We start from the raw sequence: 20,401 nt of genomic DNA on the forward strand, positions 1-20,401 counted from the left end.
TGCTTTCCCAAGGACAACAAAACTTTAATGCAACATGAAAGAAAATAATAAACAGTTACTAGAGTAGTTTTCATTATTTTTTTTCAATTGGCAAAAAAATTAAACATCCCCAATGCCAAATTAAGCCTTAACTTTAACAGATCTTGCGGAGATATTAAAGCTCCAAAATGTGAGGAGCATTTGGGGCTTTAACAGTGAGTGAGAGCCCTCGGTCATTCCTCCACATGCCCAGAGCTCCTTGTCACAGCCAGACATGGGACTCTAAAATCCTCTTGCTTCTCTGTGCCTCAATCTCACTCCTAAATTTAGGAAAGGGAAGCTAAATCTGAAAGAGTTTTAATAAAGATTACAATATGCTATAGGGGGAGATGAGCCTTTAGAACTTACTTTTGATGTATGTCACTAAAATGGCTGAGTTTGTGTTGAATATTCTGGTTACATTTACCATCCAGAAGGGTCAGAGTTAGGGAGCACAGAAATTAGAGAACATAATGTATACTCTGGTTACTGAGCCACAGAAAGAATGGGAATAGTTATATTTTATATAGTATTCTTAATTAGCAAAAACTTTGTAAGTAGCAGATACTTGAAAATTATCCAAAATGACCATTGCTGTTTTGAGTTTTTAATAAATCAAAGGCAGATTTAAATTAAAATAGCACCTATTAAGTTCAATTACTCTTCTCTTTTTTCAGGTTCAATTTTAAAAGTCAAAGTGAACTGTCTGCCCACAGTAATATGTAGACTTAGTATACAGATATCTCTGTCTGGGGAGTATTGATAATAAAAATAAAAATGTCAAACAAAAATAATATAAAAACAGGGAGGGGGACAAAACAGAAGAGACTCATAAATATGGAGAACAAACTGAGGGTTATGGGAGAGGTTGTGGGAAGGGGGATGGGCTAAATGGGTACGGGGCACTAAAGAATCTACTCCTGAAATCATTGTTGCACTATATGCTAACTAATTTGGATGTAAATTAAAAAAAAAACAAAAAATAAAACAAATTAAAAAAATGTATAAAAATGTCAGCAGATCTCCAGTAATAGCAGCAGTAAGAGTGACAGGAATTAAAATGCCATCCGTGCACCTGACCATGTACTGCCCAAAGGGCCAAGATCTAAAATGGGAAAAAGAATAGAGAGCTAGCCTCTATTTCATGACAAATAAGAGAAAGGAATTTGTTGTATTTCATTTACATTCAGAGTCTCTTTTCCAAACCAAAATGAGTACTAAAGAATAACAAAGAAACCAGCTGCTGGTTCATTTGTCAAGGATATGTTTAGTAAATAAAGGACCTCACAGAGCCAGGACCCTATATGAAGCAGAACAGACCAGGCAGCTGTGAACACCAGTCAGCAGCACATGCTACTCTGGGGGCAGGGGAAGCTTGGGCATAGTTTGAGGGCTTTTTATTTCACTGGAGTTTGGAAAGTATTGGATTTTCTTTAAAAAATAATTCTGTATGAAAACCTAAAAAACAATAATAAAATGCATCCTTATTTAAAATATTTAAAATAACCGCATCAATAAAAGGAAAACTTAAAACTTCTAGGAGAAGTGGGTTGTCCTAAACACCATGCCACACTCTGACAAACACAATGCAGCTGTACGAAAGGTGTGGGGAAGAAGGTTCTTGGAGCCCAGGGCAGGCATGGGCTACAGGTGCACAGCCCCTCTCAGCTCATGGCGGGGTGTGTGGGAAACGAGAAATGACATGGTTCCATGGGTTGTGGGGGAGTCCCCTGTGGCTATATGGCCTGGCAGGCGGTTGCTCTGCCAGCTGAATGAGGGAGCAAATGCCGATCCGATGGCGGGAAGACCCTGGGAGGCAAGCACCCACAGGCTATCTGAGTGCCCCTGCACATGGAGAGGAGACGGCATTCTTCCTGCCGTATAACTGGGTCACTCACAGGTCCCTCTAATCCGATGCTGCATTTTGAGTTTGTTGTCCTTTCAAGGTCATTTTCCTCTCAACTGAGATCATGGTGTAATCTATGCATCCTACAAAAGACTGGAATCAACGATCAGAAGCAAAGTGCCCATCTAAGCTGTTAATTGTTCAGAGTGCAGTAGCTGAGGTATCACTGTCAAAGAGATAGAGTAAAATAATCCCCAGAACCAGCAGAAAGAGGCCAACCTTTGAGGATTTCCACCTGCTGGTAAAAGCTCTCTCACATAGATAATACATAGCCCCTGCTACCCCAAACATGGCTGCTTCAAAAGGATGAGAGCTGAGCAGAGAAGCTGTTTGTATGGTAGAAAAAAGTGGTCGGAAAGGCGTCCTTGGCCATACACTGGTTATCCTAGGAACCTGAACAACAGATAAGGGAAAAAGAAAATGGCAGGGGGAAAGAAAAGGAGAAAATAATGCTGAACATGAGTGACCTAAAAATAGTGGTTACAGAGCATGAAAGAAAAACAAAACAAAACAAAAACACCACAGAGGATGTTAGCAGTAGATTCCACATGTGTGTGTCCACACCAACGTCTGCTTCCATATGTGCAAATTAGTAATCATACCATGAAGTCATTCCTAGGGAATCTCAGAATTCACAAACCAGAGACTTAAGATGTTTCTAACTTAGTGGCCCCCTGAACAGGGCTCACCAGGAGGCAGGACAGAGGCAACCACCTCTGGGGGCAGTGGGGAGCATGCAGCACACTGGGGAAGGTACTGAAAGACAAGTCTCCTTTTACTTAGATGGGCCATCGTCCTCAATCATTTGACCAAGTGATGAAAAAAAAATTACATTTTAAACATCCTAAGAAAACAGAGGGAGATACAATAAAAATAAAAATGAATACCAACAAAGACATTTCTGCCATTTTCAGTGTAAGGATTATAAATACAAAAGGATTCCTTGTTTTAATATTGCTAAAGTTTAAATTAATGGTCATACTTTTAAAGTACTTACCAAGCTAGACAGCACTACCACAAGACAAGTGTGATTATGGATTTCTCAAGATAAGCTATTAATGAGACCAGTCACTACTCTGACTGGAGGTTACTTTGTCTCAGCTGGCACCCAGAGGCCCTTCCCGTGAGCTGTGGTTCCCTATAGAACCTGAGCCATCCAGTGCTGACCGAAGTGCTTTCCCACTGCCTTTCACTGAGACTCTTCTCTGTGACTGCAGATAAATTTTGTCTTGCTCTCCTTGTCCATAAAAAACAACTCACAGCCTGACCTACCACACACTAAGAGTCCCCCTTTGTCAGGAAATACACTTCTGGGTCCTTGATTTGGGCTGATGGTCTTTCTTCTATTAATTCTATGGTATTTCTTCTATTCCATTCAAAATTTCTCTTACTAGCTGAAATTCCTTTTAACTGATCTGATAGTTCTTCCACAGTGATAATTTTAAAATTTAACACCAACAATGGTGTCATATGATCACAAGGCCAGGTACACAGCTGAATGATAAACTGGCTTCTAAGAGAAAAGTTGGCTGAAGAGAAGAACCTCTTGATTATTGGACTCGCGATCTCTTATATACATTTAAGTTGTTCACATAAACAAAAGTCTTTGGACTTTAAAGTTTCAACCTGTCTGGTTAAGAGTTCTGTTTTTCTGCTGATAAACTACTGGTGAGGCTATACTTAATCAATGTTTCAGTGATTATTTAGGAGTTAGAGGAATTCTATCAAGAACTGACACACAATCATTAGTTCCTTAATTGAACTTTTTAGGAACAGAGATGACTGATCAAATTTCAGTGCTTGAAAGCTCTGTTCAAACTTGGTATCTTCATAAGAACCATACTATCTTCCTCTACTTTGAGGGAGGGAAATCAGTTATTGCTTTATTTGAACCCTTGATAATTCAAGACAGCCTAAAAATATGGACTGAAATATAGACAAGGCATATTCCAGTGCTTTTTATTCATGAATTTCTGAGAAAACATTAGATATTAGGTTGCTGGTAGAATTACTGATTGAAGCCTTCATTTCACCTGCAAATATTTCTTAAGTCAAGTGGACTACAAAAGAATCTTTGCAGACCTCTTTTAGTTAGAGGGTCTGTTACTTCTTTCTGGCAGTGTCCTACGTATTACTTCCATTGTCCTGGGAATCAAAGCCACTACACCAACCTAGAAGTCTCAGGAAAATAGCAAAATCATCATCCAGTGCAAATAGCAGCTTTGGTTCCAAGATCATAAAACATACTTGAAAACAATGTACAATGGCTTGTAATGGATCAAAATTCTCCCCTTATACTTCTGCCTCAATAAAATTGTGTACTTTAGTCAGACTTTGCTAACTTTTTGATGAATTTTAACAATTTTTAAGTGGACTAATTCCCTTTGAAAAGAAGAAGGCATTTCTTTACTAATAATACATGCTTTCAACCATTGATAAGTCTTCTGGGGAAAAAAAAAACTACTTTAAATGAACAAGGAATGGTCAAATTTCATTTAGGTTACTGTCAGAATTGGTTTTCTTTAGATATTAAAAACAAATAAAGCTATTTAAAGATCATTTTTAAAATTTGGAAGATTTTTTTCTTCTAATCGTTGTCTTAAGAAAGCTAATTATTCCAGGTCTCTAACTGATCCTTAAGTTACTACGCAGTTTTCCAGTTACTTACAAGAGATCGGGAGCTCTGCTTGGAGGGTGGCAAAAACTGTCTTACATTAGTGGGTGTTTCCTTTTCAATGGAATGTCGTCTCTGGGGTGGCTGCCGTCTCTCTGGCTGGGGTGTTGATGATATGGGCAAGAATTTCGGAGGCTCTAAAGAAATGAAATTAACCAAACTGAAATGAACTTTCTTACAAGTAACAAGTCTTAGATTTTCAATTTCTGACAGAACACCCTTTGTCATTTGTCACAAACATTGTACTCAAAGATGAAATATTTGTTAGAGGGTTTTAGTAAGATTAGAAGTTCTTATGGGGATACTATGAGGACTGTTATAGAAAAATCTTTGCAAGATGAACTTTCCTACAGATATAGAAAGAAAAAAGAAAAAATATTTGTATTTTTAATAGTCATTCAAATATATCATAAAAGCACAATTATAGTCTCAGATCTGTACATACAAATGCCTTAACATTATATACAACAAAATTTTACAGTCTCAGGCATGTAAAATACGTAAAAACATGTATTCTCTGTGTGTCCAAAAAAGGCTACCACATCATACCAAAATTCTCAAGTGTACTGACCTTTTATATTCTTCTTTTTAAAGATAAAATATAAAAACTCTTCCTTTTAAAATATTTATCAAGACATTCTGTCCTTAGATTTAAATCAAGCTCTATTTAAATTTGAAAAAATAAATTCCAGTTTTGATAATATTGTGCCACTGCTCTCCTTCATCTAGTAATATTTTGGGACAGAGTTTAAAAGGAGAAGGTTTGAGGGGTGCCTTGGTATGTAGAGCACACAACTCTTGATCTCGGGGTTGTGAGTTCGGGCCCCATGTTGGGTGTAAAGATTACTTAAAAAATAAAATTTTCTAAAAAAAAAAGTTTACAAAAGGAGAATATTTTATGGTTTGAATGGTTCTGGATTTACATTCTGAAAACATAAGGAGAACATTAGAAATAAATTATATTGCTTAAAGTTTTATTTAATACTTCCTCCTACTCTCTCTGAAAAGTAAGCCTGCTTCATTCAATGTAGCAGGTGAGGAAAGTGAAAGTCAACACCAAGTTAAATGTGATCCATCTATTTGGACTACCCCACCAACAGAAATCTCTAAATAAAAATAACACGATTTCCATAATCAAGAAAGATACAGAAATCCATTATGTGATTTAATTGAATCTCTATAATATTTAATGGGCCTGGACAAACACCAAGTATAGATAATGACCAAGGTCAGCTCCTACTATTCTTGATACAATCTAAGTAAATCAAAATACTAATTAAAGAATTTTAATCACTAAAAACTCCACATGTACAGGAAATCAGTAAGTTGTTTTTTTAAATTGCAGTAAAACATACATAAATTATATTTAGTGTGTCTTAACTATTTTTAACTGCACAGTTCAGTGGTATTAAATATTTACACTGTTGTGCAACCGTTATCTTCCATCTTGTAACGGTTGAGACCATAACTCTTCATCTTGTAAACTGAAACTCTACAACTTCCTATTCTCCACTACCTACAGCCCCTCACAACTACCATCCTACTTTCCATCTCTATGATTTTGACCACTCTAAAAATCTCATATAAATGGAATTATACAGTATTTGCCTTTTTTGGAATTCCTTTTTTCCCTTAGCAAAACATCCTAAAAGTTTGTCAGTATTGTAGCCTATTGCAGAATTTCCCCCATTTTTTAAAATGTTTTATTTATTTTTGAGAGAGAGCGAGCAAGCAAGCATCTGAGTGGGGGAGGGGCTGAGAGAGAGAGGGAGACACACAATTTGAAGCAGGCTCCAGGTTCTGAGCTGTCAGCACAGAGTCCAATGTAGGGCTCAAACTCACAAACCGTGAGATCATGACCTGAGCTGAAGTCGGACATTTAACCGACTGAGCCACCCAGGTGCCCCAGAATTTTCCTTAATTTTAAGGCTGAGTAATATTTCATTGTGTGGATATTCCACATTTTGTCTAGCCATTCATCCACTGACGGACACTGGGGTTGCTTTCACATTTTAGCTATTGTGAATACTGCTATGAACATGGATGTACAAATATCTCTTTGAGATTCTGCTTTCAATTTTTTTTTTTTTTCTGTTTCGATTCTTTTGCTTATATAGTCAGAAGCAGAATTGCTGGATCAGGGGCGCCTGGGTGGCGCAGTCGGTTAAGCGTCCGACTTCAGCCAGGTCACGATCTCGCGGTCCGTGAGTTCGAGCCCCGCGTCAGGCTCTGGGCTGATGGCTCAGAGCCTGGAGCCTGTTTCCGATTCTGTGTCTCCCTCTCTCTCTGACCCTCCCCCGTTCATGCTCTGTCTCTCTCTGTCCCAAAAATAAAATAAAAAAAAAAAAAAAAAAAAGAATTGCTGGATCATATGTAATTCTATTTTTAAGTTTCTGAGGAGTCACCATACTGTTTTCCACAACACCTGTACCATTTCACATTCCCAACAGTGCACATGGTTCCAATTTCTCTACATTCTTGCCAACACTTGTCTTCTGGTTTTTGTTTTGATAGCAGCCATTTTAATGGGTGGGAGGTGGCATTTCACTATAGTTTTGATTTGTATTTCCCTAATGTTTAGTGATGCTGAGAATCTTTTCATGCACTTGTTGGTCATTAGTGTATCTTCTTCGGAGAAATGTCCATTTGAGTCCTTTGCCTATTTTTTAATTAGGTTCTCTTTTCTGTTGTTGAGTTTGAAGACTTTCTCTATATATTCTGAATATTAATCCTTTATTAGAGATATGATCTGCAAATATTTTCTCCTATCCTGCATGCTCCCCTTTTATTTCATTGATAATGTCTTTTTATGCATAAAAGTTTTTTAATTTTCATAAATTCCAGTTTCTCTATTTTTACAAATAGACAATTTTTTGTCTATCCTTGGGGTCATAGCCAAGAAACCATTGCCAAATCCAATGTCATGAAGTTTTTGTCCTATGTTTTCTTCTAAGAGTTTTATTATTTTAGGTCTTACATTTAGGTTCTTAATCCATTTTGAGTTAATTTTTGTATATGGTGTTAGGTGAGGGTATAACTTCCTTTTTGCATGTGGATATACAGTTCTCCCAGGACCATTTGCTGAAAGACTTCCCATTGAATTGTCTTGGCACACTTGTCAAAAATCTTTTGACCATATAGGTGAGGCTTTATTCTGGGCTCTCTATTCTATTTTGTTGATTTATATGTCTGTCTTTATGCTAATACCTCATTGCGTTGATTACTATAGTTTGTAGTAAGTTTTTTTTCTTCAATATATGAAATTTATTGTCAAATTGGTTTCCATACAACACCCAGCGCTCATCCCAAAAGGTGCCCTCCTCAATACCCATCACCCACCCTCCCCTCCCTCCCACCCCCCATCAACCCTCAGTTTGTTCTCAGTTTTTAACAGTCTCCTATGCTTTGGCTCTCTCCCACTCTAACCTCTTTTTTTTTTTTTTCCTTCCCCTCCCCCACGGGTTTCTGTTAAGTTTCTCAGGATCCACCTAAGAGTGAACACATATGGTATCTGTCTTTCTCTGTATGGCTTATTTCACTTAGCATCACACTCTCCAGTTCCATCCACGTTGCTACAAAAGGCCAGATTTCATTCTTTCTCATTGCCACGTAGTACTCCATTGTGTATATAAACCACAATTTCTTTATCGATTCATCAGTTGATGGACATTTAGGCTCTTTCCATAATTTGGCTATTGTTGAGAGTGCTGCTATAAACATTGGGGTACAAGTGCCCCTATGCATCAGTACTCCTGTATCCCTTGGGTAAATTCCTAGCAGTGCTATTGCTGGGTCATAGGGTAGGTCTATTTTTAATTTTGTGAGGAACCTCCACACTGTTTTCCAGAGTGGCTGCACCAATTTGCATTCCCACCAACAGTGCAAGAGGGTTCCCGTTTCTCCACATCCTCTCCAGCATCTATAGTCTCCTGATTTGTTCATTGTGGCCACTCTGACTGACGTGAGGTGATATCTGAGTGTGGTTTTGATTTGTATTTCCCTGATGAGGAGCGACGTTGAGCATCTTTTCATGTGCCTATTGGCCATCCGGATGTCTTCTTTAGAGAAGTGTCTATTCATGTTTTCTGCCCATTTCTTCACTGGGTTATTTGTTTTTCGAGTGTGGAGTTTGGTGAGCTCTTTATAGATTTTGGATACTAGCCCTTTGTCCGGTATGTCATTTGCAAATATCTTTTCCCATTCCGTTGGTTGCCTTTTAGTTTTGTTGGTTGTTTCCTTTGCTGTGCAGAAGCTTTTTATCTTCATAAGGTCCCAGTAATTCATTTTTGCTTTTAATTCCCTTGCCTTTGGGGATGTGTCAAGTAAGAAATTGCTACGGCTGAGGTCAGAGAGGTCTTCTCCTGCTTTCTCCTCTAGGGTTTTGATGGTTTCCTGTCTCACATTCAGGTCCTTTATCCATTTTGAGTTTGTTTTTGTGATGGTGTGAGAAAGTGGTCTAGTTTCAATCTTCTGCATGTGGCTGTCCAGTTCTCCCAGCACCATTTGTTAAAGAGACTGTCTTTTTTCCATTGGATGACCTTTCCTGCTTTGTCAAAGATTAGTTGGCCATACGTTTGTGGGTCTAGTTCTGGGGTTTCTATTCTATTCCATTGGTCTATGTGTCTGTTTTTGTGCCAATACCATGCTGTCTTGATGATGACAGCTTGGTAGTAGAGGCTAAAGTCTGGGATTGTGATGCCTCCTGCTTTGGTCTTCTTCAAAATTACTTTGGCTATTCGGGGCCTTTTGTGGTTTCATATGAATTTTAGGATTGCTTGTTCTAGTTTCGAGAAGAATGCTGGTGCAATTTTGATTGGGATTGCACTGAATGTGTAGATAGCTTTGGGTAGTATTGACATTTTGACAATATTTATTCTTCCAACCCATGAGCATGGAATGTTTTTCCATTTCTTTATATCTTCTTCAATTTCCTTCATAAGCTTTCTATAGTTTTCAGCATACAGATCTTTTACATCTTTGGTTAGGCTTATTCCTAGGTATTTTATGCTTCTTGGTGCAACTGTGAATGGGATCAGTTTCTTTATTTGTCTTTCTGTTGCTTCATTACTAGTTATAAGAATGCAACTGATTTCTGTACATTGATTTTGTATCCTGCAACTTTGCTGAATTCATGTAGCAGTTCTAGCAGACTTTTGGTGGAGTCTATTGGATTTTCCATGTATAATATCATGTCATCTACAAAAAGTGAAAGCTTAACTTCATCTTTGCCAATTTTGATGCCTTTGATTTCCTTTTGTTGTCTGTTTGCTGATGCTAGAATTTCCAACACAATGTTAAACAACAGTGGTGAGAGTGGACATCCCTGTCGTGTTCCTGATCTCAGGGAAAAAGGTCTGAATTTTTCCCCATTGAGGATGAGGTTAGCTGTGGGCTTTTCATAAATGGCTTTTATGATGTTTAAGTATGTTCCTTCTATCCCGACTTTCTGAAGGGTTTTTATTAACAAAGCCTTGCTGAATTTTGTCAAAGACCTTTTCTGCATCGACTGACAGGATCATATGGTTATCTTTTCTTTTATTAATGTGATGTATCACATTGATTGATTTGCAAATGTTGAACCAGCCCTGCATCCCAGGAATGAATCCCACCTGATCATGGTGAATAATTCTTTTTATATGCTGTTGAATTCGATTTGCTAGTATCTTATTGAGAATTTTTGCATCCATATTCATCAGGGATATTGGCCTGGAGTTCTCTTTTTTTACTGGGTCTCTGTCTGGTTTAGGAATCAAAGTAATACTGGCTTCATAGAATGAGTCTGGAAGTTTTCCTTCCCTTTCTATTTTTTGGAATAGCTTGAGAAGGATAGGTATTACCTCTGCTTTAAACATCTGGTAGAACCCCCCTGGGAAGCCATCTGGTCCTGGACTCTTATTTGTTGGGAGATTTTTGATGACTGATTCAATTTCTTCACTGGTTATGGGTCTGTTCAAGCTTTCTATTTCCTCCTGATTGAGTTTTGGAAGCATGTGGGTGTTTAGGAATTTGTCCATTTCTTCCAGGTTGTCCAGTTTGTTGGCATATAATTTTTCATAGTATTCCCTGATAATTGCTTGTATCTCTGAGGGATTGGCTGTAATAATTCCATTTTCATTCATGATTTTATCTATTTGGGTCATCTCCCTTTTATTTTTGAGAAGCTTGGCTAGAGGTTTATCAATTTTGTTTATTTTTTCAAAAAACCAACTCTTGGTTTCGCTGATCTGCTCTACAGTTTTTTTAGATTCTATATTGTTTATTTCTGCTCTGATCTTTATTATTTCTCTTCTTCTGCTGGGTTTAGGCTCTCGTTGCTGTTCTGCTTCTATTTCCTTTAGGTGTGCTGTTAGATTTTGTATTTGGGATTTTTCTTGTTTCTTGAGATAGGCCTGGATTGCAATGTATTTTCCTCTCAGGACTGCCTTCGCTGCATCCCAAAGCGTTTGGATTATTGTATTTTCATTTTCGTTTGTTTCCATATGTTTTTTAATTTCTTCTCTAATTGCCTGGTTGACCCACTCATTCTTTAGTAGGGTGTTCTTTAACCTCCATGCTTTTGGAGGTTGTCCAGACTTTTTCCTGTGGTTGATTTCAAGCTTCATAGCATTGTGGTCTGAAAGTATGCATGGTATGATTTCAATTCTTGTATACTTACGAAGGGCTGTTTTATGACCCATTATGTGATCTATCTTGGAGAATGTTCCATGTGCACTTGAGAAGAAAGTATATTCTGTTGCTTTGGGATGCAGAGTTCTAAATATATCTGTCAAGTCCATCTGATCCAATGTATCATTCAGGGCCCTTGTTTCTTTATTGACTGTGTGTCTAGATGATCTATCCATTTCTGTAAGTGGGGTGTTAAAGTCCCCTGCAATTACCACATTCTTATCAATAAGGTTGCTTATGTTTGTGAGTAATTGTTTAATATATTTGGGGGCTCCTGTATTTGGCGCATAGACATTTATAATTGTTAGCTCTTCCTGATGGATAGACCCTGCGATTATTATATAATGCCCTTCTTCATCTCTTGTTACAGCCTTTAATTTAAAATCTCATTTGTCTGATGTAAGTATGGCTACTCCACTTTCTTTTGACTTCCAGTGGCATGATAAATAGTTCTCTATCCCCTCACTGTCAATCTGAAGGTGTCCTCAGGTCTAAAATGAGTCTCTTGTAGACAGCAAATAGATGGGTCTTATTTTTTATCCATTCTGATACCCTATGTCTTTTGGTTGGTGCATTTAGTCCATTTACATTCAGTGTTATTATAGAAAGATATGGGTTTAGAGTCATTGTGATGTCCGTAGGTTTCATGCTTGTAGCGATGTCTCTGGTACTTTGTCTCATGGGATCCCCCTTAGGATCTCTTGTAGGGCTGGTTTAGTGGTGACAAATTCCTTCAGTTCTTGTTTGTTTGGGAAGACCTTTATCTCTCCTTCTATTCTAAATGACAGACTTGCTGGATAAAGGATTCTCGGCTGTATATTTTTTTTCTGTTCATCACATTGAAGATCTCCTGCCATTCCTTTCTGGCCTGCCAAGTTTCATTAGAGAGATCGGTCATGAGTCTTATAGGTCTCCTTTTATATGGTAGAGCACGTTTATCTCTAGCTGCTTTCAGAATTTTCTCTTTATCCTTGTATTTTGCCAGTTTCACTATGATATGTTGTGCAGAAGATCGATTCAAGTTACATCTGAAGGGAGTTCTCTGTGCCTCTTGGATTTCAATGCCTTTTTCCTTCCCCAGATCAGGGAAATTCTCAGCTATTATTTCTTCAAGTACACCTTCAGCACCTTTCCCTCTCTCTTCCTCCTCTGGAATACCAATTATGCGTATATTATTTCTCTTTAGTGGATCACTTAGTTCTCTAATTTTCCCCTCATACTCCTGGATTTTTTTATCTCTCTTTTTCTCAGCTTCTTATTTTTCCATAATTTTATCTTCTAGTTCACCTATTCTCTCCTCTGCCTCTTCAATCCGAGCCGTGGTTGTCTCCATTTTATTTTGCAGCTCATTGATAGCATTTTTTAGCTCCTCCTGGCTGTTCCTTAGTCCCTTGATCTCTGTAGCAATAGATTCTCTGCTATCCTTTATACTGCTTTCAAGCCCAGCGATTAATTTTATGACTATTATTCTAAACTCACTTTCTGTTATATTGTTTAAATCGTTTTTGATCAGTTTGTTAGCTGTTGTTATTTCCTGGACGTTTTTTTGAGGGGAATTCTTCCGTTTCGTCATTTTGGATATTACCTGGAGTGGTGCAGGACTGCGGGGCACTTCCCCTGTGCTGTCTTGAATAACTTGCGTTGGTGGGTGGGGCCGCAGTCAGACCTGATGTCTGCCCCAACCCACTGCTGGGGCCAGTCAGACTGGTGTGTGCCTTCACTTCCCCTCTCCTAGGGGCAGGATTCACTGTGGGGTGGTGTGGCCCGTCTGGGCTACTTGCACACTGCCAGACTTGTGGTGCTGGGGATCTGGTGTATTAGCTGGGGTGAATCCGCAAGGTGCACAGGGGCGGGAGGGGCAGGCTCAGCTCACTTTTCCTTCGGAGATCCCCCTCGGGGAGGGGCCCTGCAGCACCAGGAGGGAGTCAGACCCGCCGGAGGGATGGATCCGCAGAAGCACACCATTCAGTGTTTGCGTGGTGCAAGCAAGTTCCCTGTCGGGAACTGGTTCCCTTTGGGATTTTGGCTGGGGGAGGGGCCAGGGAGATGGCACTGGCGAGCGCTTTTGTTCCCCGCCAACCTGAGCTCTGTCGTCCGGGGCTCAACAACTCTCCCTCCCGTTGTCCTCCAGCCCTCCTGTTCTCCGAGCAGAGCTGTTAGCTTATAACGTTCCAGATGTCAAGTCCCGCTTGCTGTCCGAACATAGTCCGTCCGGCCCCTCCGCTTTTGCCAGTCAGACTCGGGGGCTCTGCTTGGCCGGTGGGCCGCCCCTCCAACCCGGCTCCCTCCTGCCAGTCCGTATAGCACACACCACCTCGCCGCCCTTCCTGCCCTCTTCCGTGGGCCTCTTGTCTGTGCTTGGCTCTGGAGACTCCATTCTGCTAGTCTTCTGGCAGTTTTCTGGGTTATTTAGGCAGGTGTAGGTGGAATCTTAGTGATCAGCAGGATGCGCGGTGAGCCCAGCGTCCTCCTACGCCGCCATCTTCCCAGGATCTAGTTTGTAGTAAGTTTTGAAATCAGGAAGTATGAGTTCTTTTTCAAAGTTGTTTTGGCTATTTGGGTCCTCTGAGATTCCATATGAATATTAGAATGGGTGGTCTTCTATTTCTGCAAAAATGTCATTGGCATTTTGATAGAGATTGCACTGAATCTGTAGATAACTTTGGTCCATATAAACATTTTAAGAATATTAAGTCTTCCAATCCATGAACACAGGATATGTTTCCATTTATTTATGTCTTCTTTAATTTCTTTCAGCAATGTTTTTAGTGAGCAAGTCTTTCACTTCCTTGTTTGATTCCTAAGTATTTTATTCTTTTTGATATTCTTTTATAAATGCAATTGCTTTTGTCATTTCCTTTTCAGATTATTTATTGCTTGTGTATAGAAATGGAACTGATTTTTTAAAATGTTTACTTATTTTTGAGACAGAGAGACAGTGTGATCAGGGGAGGGGCAGAGAGTGAGGGAGACACAGAATCTGAAGGAGACTCTAGGCTCTGAGCTGTTAGCAGAGAGCCCAACACAGGGCTCAAACTCATGAACCGTGAGATCAGGAACTGAGCCACCCAGGTGCCCCGAAATGCAACTGATTTTTGTGTGCTGACTTTATATTTTGCTACTTTACTGAATTATTTATTCTAACAATATTTTTGTGTTTGGAATCTTTTAGAGTTTTTTTACATGTGAGATCATATCATCTGCAAAGAGGTAAGTTTGCTTTTTTTCCTGTCTGGCTACCCTTTATTTCCTTTTTTTCCTTATTTCCTTTCCTTTATTTCCTAGCCAAACTGTGCTCACTAACACTTCCAGGACTATGTTGAACAGAAGTGATGAAAGCAGGGATCCTTGCCTTGTTTCTATTTATTAGAGGAAATTTTTTCAGTCTTTCACCACTGAGTATGATGTTTAAAGTGAATTTTTCATATATGGCTTTTATTACATTAAGGTAGTTTCCTTTTTTTCAATTAAAAAATTTTTATTTTAAGTTTAGAAAGACAGAGAGCAAGCAGGGGAGAAGGGCAGAGGGCACAGAGAGACAGAGACAGAGACAGAGACAGAGAGAGAGAGAGAGAGAGAGAGAGAATCCCAAGAAGGCTCCACATTCAGCATGGAGTCCAACACAGGGCTCAATCCCACAACCCTAGGATTGTGACCTGAACCAAAATCAAGAGTTGGATGCTCAACCAACAGCCATCCAGGTGCCTCAAGGTAGTTTCTTTCTATTCCTAGTTTGTGTAAAGTGTTTTTACCATGAAAGGGTGTTCAATTTTGTCAAATGCTTTTTCTGCATTGATTGAAATAATCCTGTGGTTGTTTTCCTGTTAATGTGGCATATTACGCTACTCAATTTGTATATGTTGAACCATCCTTGCAGTCAGGAATAAATCCTGCTTGGTCAGGGTATGTAATCCTTTTACTACAATGCTGAATTCTGTTTGTTAGTATTTTTATTTATTTATTTTATTTATTTTTTAAAAATTTAAAAAATATACAATTTATTGTCAAATTGGCTTACATACAACACACAATGCTCATCCCAGCAAGTGCCCTCCTCAATGCCCATCACCCATTTTCCCCTCTCCCCCCACATCCACCCTCAGTTAGTTCTCTGTATTTAAGGGTCTCTTGTGGTTTGCCTCTCTCCCTCTCTGTTTATAATTATTTTTTCCCCTTCCCTTCCCCCATAGACTTCTGTTAAGTTTCTCAAGATCCACACATGAGTGAAAACACATGATATCTGTCCTTCTCTGACTAACCTATTTCACTCAGCATAATACCTTGCAGTTCCATCCACATTGCTGCAAAGGGCATGATTTCATTCTTTCTCATTGCCAAGTAGTATTCCATTGTATATATAAACCACATCTTCTTTATCCATTCATCAGTTGATGGACATTTAGGCTCTTTCCATAATTTGGCTATTGTTGAAAGTGCCGCTATAAACATTGGGGTACATGTGCCCCTATGCATTAGCACTCCTAGTAGTGCTATTGCTGGGTCATAGAGTAGTTCTATTTTTAATTTTTGAGGAACTTCCACACTGTTTTCCAAAATGGCTGTACCAGTCTGCATTCCCACCAACAGTGCAAGAGGGTTCCCATTTCTCCATATCCTCGCCAGCATCTATAGTTTCCTGATTTGTTCATTTTAGCCACTCTGACCGGTGTGAGGTGGTATCTCAGTGTGGCTTTGATTTGTATTTCCCTGATGATGAGTGACGTTTCATGATGAGCATCGTTTCGTGTGTCTGCTGCCCATCTGGATGTTTTCTTTGGAAAAGTGTCTATTCATGTCTTCTGCCCATTTCTTCACTGGATTATTTGTTTTTTGGGTGTGGAGTTTGGTAAGTTCTTTATAGATTTTGGATACCAGCCCTTTATCTGATAGGTCATTTGCAAATATCTTTTCCCATTCCATTGGCTGCCTTTAGTTTTGTTGTTTTCTTTGCAGTGCAGAAGCCTTTTATCTTGATGAGGTCCCAATAGTTCATTTTTACTTTTAATTCCCTTGCCTTTGGAGATGTGTTGAGTAAGAAATTGCTGTGGCTGAGGTCAAAGAGCCTGCTTTCTCCTCTAGGGTTTTGATGGTTTCCTGTCTCACATTCAGGTCTTTCACCATTTTGAGTTTATTTTTGTGTATCGTGTAAGAAAGTGGTCTAGATTCATTCTTCTGCATGTTCCTGTCCAGTTCTCCCAGCACCATTTGCTAAAGAGACTTTTTCCATTGGACACTTTTTCTTGCTTTGTCAAAGATTAGTTGGCCATACATTTGTGGGTCCAATTTTGGGGTCTCTATTCTATTCCATTGGTCTATGTGTCTGTTTTTGTGCTACTGTGTTGATTACAGCTTTGTAGTAGAGGCTAAAGTCTGGGATTGTGATGCCTCCCGCTTTGGTTTTCTTCTTCAATATCACTTTGGTCATTTGGGGTCTTTTCTAGTTCCATACAAATTTTAGGATTGTTTGTTCTAGTTTTGAGAAGAATGCCGGTGCAATTTTCACTGGGATTGCATTGAATGTGTAGATTGCTTTGGGTAGTATTGACATTTTAACAATATTTATTCTTCCAATCCATGAGCATGGGATGTTTTTCCATTTTTTTGTGTCTTCTTCAGTTTCCCTCATAAGCTTTCCATAGTTTTCAGCATACAGATCTTTTACATCTTTGGTTAGGTTTATTCCTAGGTATTTTATGGTTCTTGGTGCAATTGTAAATGGAATCAGTTCCTTTATTTCTCTTTCTGTTGCTCCATTACTGGTGTATAAAAATGCAACCAATTTCTGTACATTGATTTTGTACCCTGAAACTTTGCTAAATTCATGTATCAGTTCTAGGAGTCTTTTGGTGGAGTCTTATGGGTTTTCCATGCAGAGTATGTCGACTGTGAAAAGTGAAAGTTTGACTTCTTTGCCAATTTTTTTTTTTTTTTTTAAGAAGCGCCTCTCATTGCTTATTGCTAATGGTAGCGATGATTCAACTTTTTTTTTTTTTCAACGTTTTTTTATTTATTTTTGGGACAGAGAGAGACAGAGCATGAACGGGGGAGGGGCAGAGAGAGAGGGAGACACAGAATCGGAGACAGGCTCCAGGCTCCGAGCCATCAGCCCAGAGCCTGACGCGGGGCTCGAACTCACGGACCGCGAGATCGTGACCTGGCTGAAGTCGGACGCTTAACCGACTGCGCCACCCAGGCGCCCCCTTTGCCAATTTTGATGCCTTTGATTTCCTTTTGTTGTCTGACTGCTGATGCTATGACTTCCAACACTATGTTAAACAACAGCGGTGAGAGTGGACATCCCTGTCATGTTCCTGATCTCAGGAAAGCTCTCAGTTTTTCCCCATTAAGGATAATATTAGCTGTGGGCTTTTTATATATGGCTTTTATGATGTTTAAGTATGTTTTTCTATCCCTACTTTCTTGAGGGTTTTTATTAAGAAAGGATGTTGTATTGTGACATATGCTTTCTCTGCATCTGTTGACAGGATCATCTGGTTCTTATCCTTTCTATTATTAATGTGATGTATCACACTGATTGATTTGCAAATATTCAACCAGGCCTGCAGCCCAGGAATGAATCCCACTTGATCATGGTGAATAATTCTTTTTACATGCTGTTGAATTTGATTTGCTAGTATCTTGTTGGGAATTTTTGCATCCATGTTCATCAGGGATACTGGCCTATAGTTCTCCTTTTTTGTGGGGTCTCTGTCTGGTTTGGGAATCAAGGTAATGCTGGTTTCAGAGAATGAGTCCAGAAGTTTTCCTTCCATTTCTATTTTTTGGAAGAGCTTGAGAAGGATAGGTATTAACTCTGCTTTAAATACCTGGTAGAATTCCCCAGGGAATTATTTATTTTTGAGAGAGAGAGGGAGACAGAGTGTGAGTGGGAGAGGGGCAGAGACAGAGAGAGAGAGACACACACACACAGAATTGAAGCAGGCTTCAAGCTCTGAGCCATCAGCACAGAGCCTGACGTGGGGCTTGAAATCATGGACTGCGAGATCATGACCTGAGCTAAAGTCAGACCCTCAACCGACTGAATCATCCAGGCACCCATTTGTTAGTAAAAGATCTTTAAAAAAAAAGTCAGTATTTGTAAAGGGTACTTATAGTTTTCTGTCCTTATAGTGTCTTTGTTTGGCTTCAGTATCAGGGTAATGTGGTCTCACAGAATGACTTTTAGGAAACGTTCCCTTCTCTTCAATTTTTTGGAAATGTTTGAGAAGAATTGGTAGTTTTGAGTTTTTGTTTTGTTTTTTAATGCTTCAATTTCCAGCCTCTTCTTTGTTGGGAGAGTTTCTGATTGCTAACTCACTATCCTTACTAGTAATCTGAATGATTTTCTGTTTCTTTCTGATTTAGTCTTGCTAGATTTGGCATTTCTAGGTATTTGTCCATTTCATCAAGACTATACAATTTAAAAAAAAAATTTTTTTAACCTTTATTTATTTTTGAGACAGAGAGAGACAGAGCATGAATGGGGGAGGGTCAGAGAGAGGGAGACACAGAATCTGAAACAGGCTCCAGGCTCTGAGCTGTCAGCACAGAGCCCGACGCGGGGCTTGAACTCACAGCCCTCATGGACCGCGAGATCATGACCTGAGCTGAAGTCGGCCGCTTAACCGACTGAGCCACCCAGGCGCCCCAAGACCAAACAATTTGATGGTAAGTGTTCATGATACTCTCTCATAACTCTTTTTATTTCTGTAGAATCAGAAGTAATGGTTCCTCTTTTCATTTCTCATGTTAGTATTTTGAATCTTTTTTCTTAGGTCATCTTGTTAATGGTTTGTCAACTGTGTTGATATTTTTGAAGAATCAATTTTTGGTTTCACGGATTTTCTCCATTGTTTTTCTATTTTCTATTTCATTTATCTCTGCTCTAATCTTTATTATTTCCTTTCTTCTGCTAACTTTGTGTTTAGTTTGTTCTTCTTTTTCTAGTTCCTTAAGTTGTAAAGTTAGGTTGTTGGTTCACTCATTCATTCGTTCTTTCCTTTCTTTTTAAAACCACCAACTAATCATTGAAATGTGTTTATCACAGTAAGTTTCACCTTAGCAGTGTTTTTACTGTGTCCTATATGTTGTATTTTTATTTTCATTTGTAAGTATTTTCTAATCTCTCTGGTGACCTCTTCTTTGTCCCACTGATTTTCAAAAAGTGTATTGTTTAATTTCTATAATTTTGTGAATTTTTCAGTTTTCTTTCTGTTACTGATTTCTAACTTTATCCCATTATGGCCAGAGAAGATCCTTTGTATATGATACCTATCTTTTAAAATCTATTGAGACTTCACTTGTAGTTTCACATATGGTCTATTCTTGAAAACGTTCCATGTGCCCTGAAGAAGAATGTGTGTTTGTTGTTGGGTGGAGTATTCTGTATATGTCTTTCAGATCTAGTTGGTTTATTGGGCTGCTCAAGTCCTCTATTTCCCTATCTTCTGTCTGGTTATTCTATCCATTATTGTGAGAGGAGTCTCCAACTATTATTGAGAACTGTCTATTTCTCTTTCATTTCTGTCAGTTTTTACTTTATATATTTTGATGGCCTGTCATTAGGTGCATAAATGTTAATAACTGTTCTTTCTTCTTACTGCATTGAGCCTTTTATTACTACACAGTCTCCTTCCTTGTCTCTTGTAACTTTTTTTAAATTTAAAGTCTATATTGTCTAATGTCAGTATAGTTACTCCAGCTTCCTTTTAGTTACATTTGCGTGGAATATCTTTTCTATAATGTCACTTTCAATCTGTTTATGCCTTTGACTCTCAAGACTCTCAAGGGAGTCTTTTCTAGTCTGCATATAGTTGAATCATGTGTTTTTATCCATTCTGCCAATCTCTAGCTTTTGATTAGAGAGTTTAATTCATTTACATTTAAACTAATTACTGATCAGGATGGACTTCTGTCATTTGTTTTCTATATGCCTTACAGCTCATTTCCTTCATTCTTGTTTTTCATGTGAAATTGTTTTTTTTTATAACGAAACATTTAAATTCCTTTCCCATTTTCTTTTGTATATATTCTGTAGCTATTTTCTTTGTGGTTACCATGGAAACTACATTTAACAATCTAAAATTATAACATTCTGATTTGGATGTATAGCAGCTTAATTTCTATACCACACAAAA

General features: G+C 38.7%; 1 protein-coding gene across 5 annotated transcripts in view; it reads right to left on the reverse strand.

Annotated features, from left to right (window-relative positions):
• The window catches only part of SPIRE1 (spire type actin nucleation factor 1), a 200,926-nt gene that overhangs the window by 8,688 nt on the left and 171,837 nt on the right, over positions 1-20,401 (reverse strand). For 3 of the 5 annotated variants that reach the window (XM_049620469.1, XM_049620468.1, XM_049620472.1), the window contains exons 11-12: positions 4,593-4,735; positions 2,144-2,317 (exon numbers count right to left, since the gene is read on the reverse strand). In XM_049620469.1, coding sequence (XP_049476426.1) covers positions 2,144-2,317; positions 4,593-4,735 — 317 coding nt within the window. The remainder of the gene's footprint in view (positions 1-2,143; positions 2,318-4,592; positions 4,736-20,401) is intronic. The other 2 variants (XM_049620471.1, XM_049620470.1) reach the window with 1 other exon arrangement.

This window comes from Panthera uncia (assembly GCF_023721935.1).
Source record: "Panthera uncia isolate 11264 chromosome D3 unlocalized genomic scaffold, Puncia_PCG_1.0 HiC_scaffold_8, whole genome shotgun sequence".
NCBI classification, from domain to species: domain Eukaryota; kingdom Metazoa; phylum Chordata; class Mammalia; order Carnivora; family Felidae; genus Panthera; species Panthera uncia.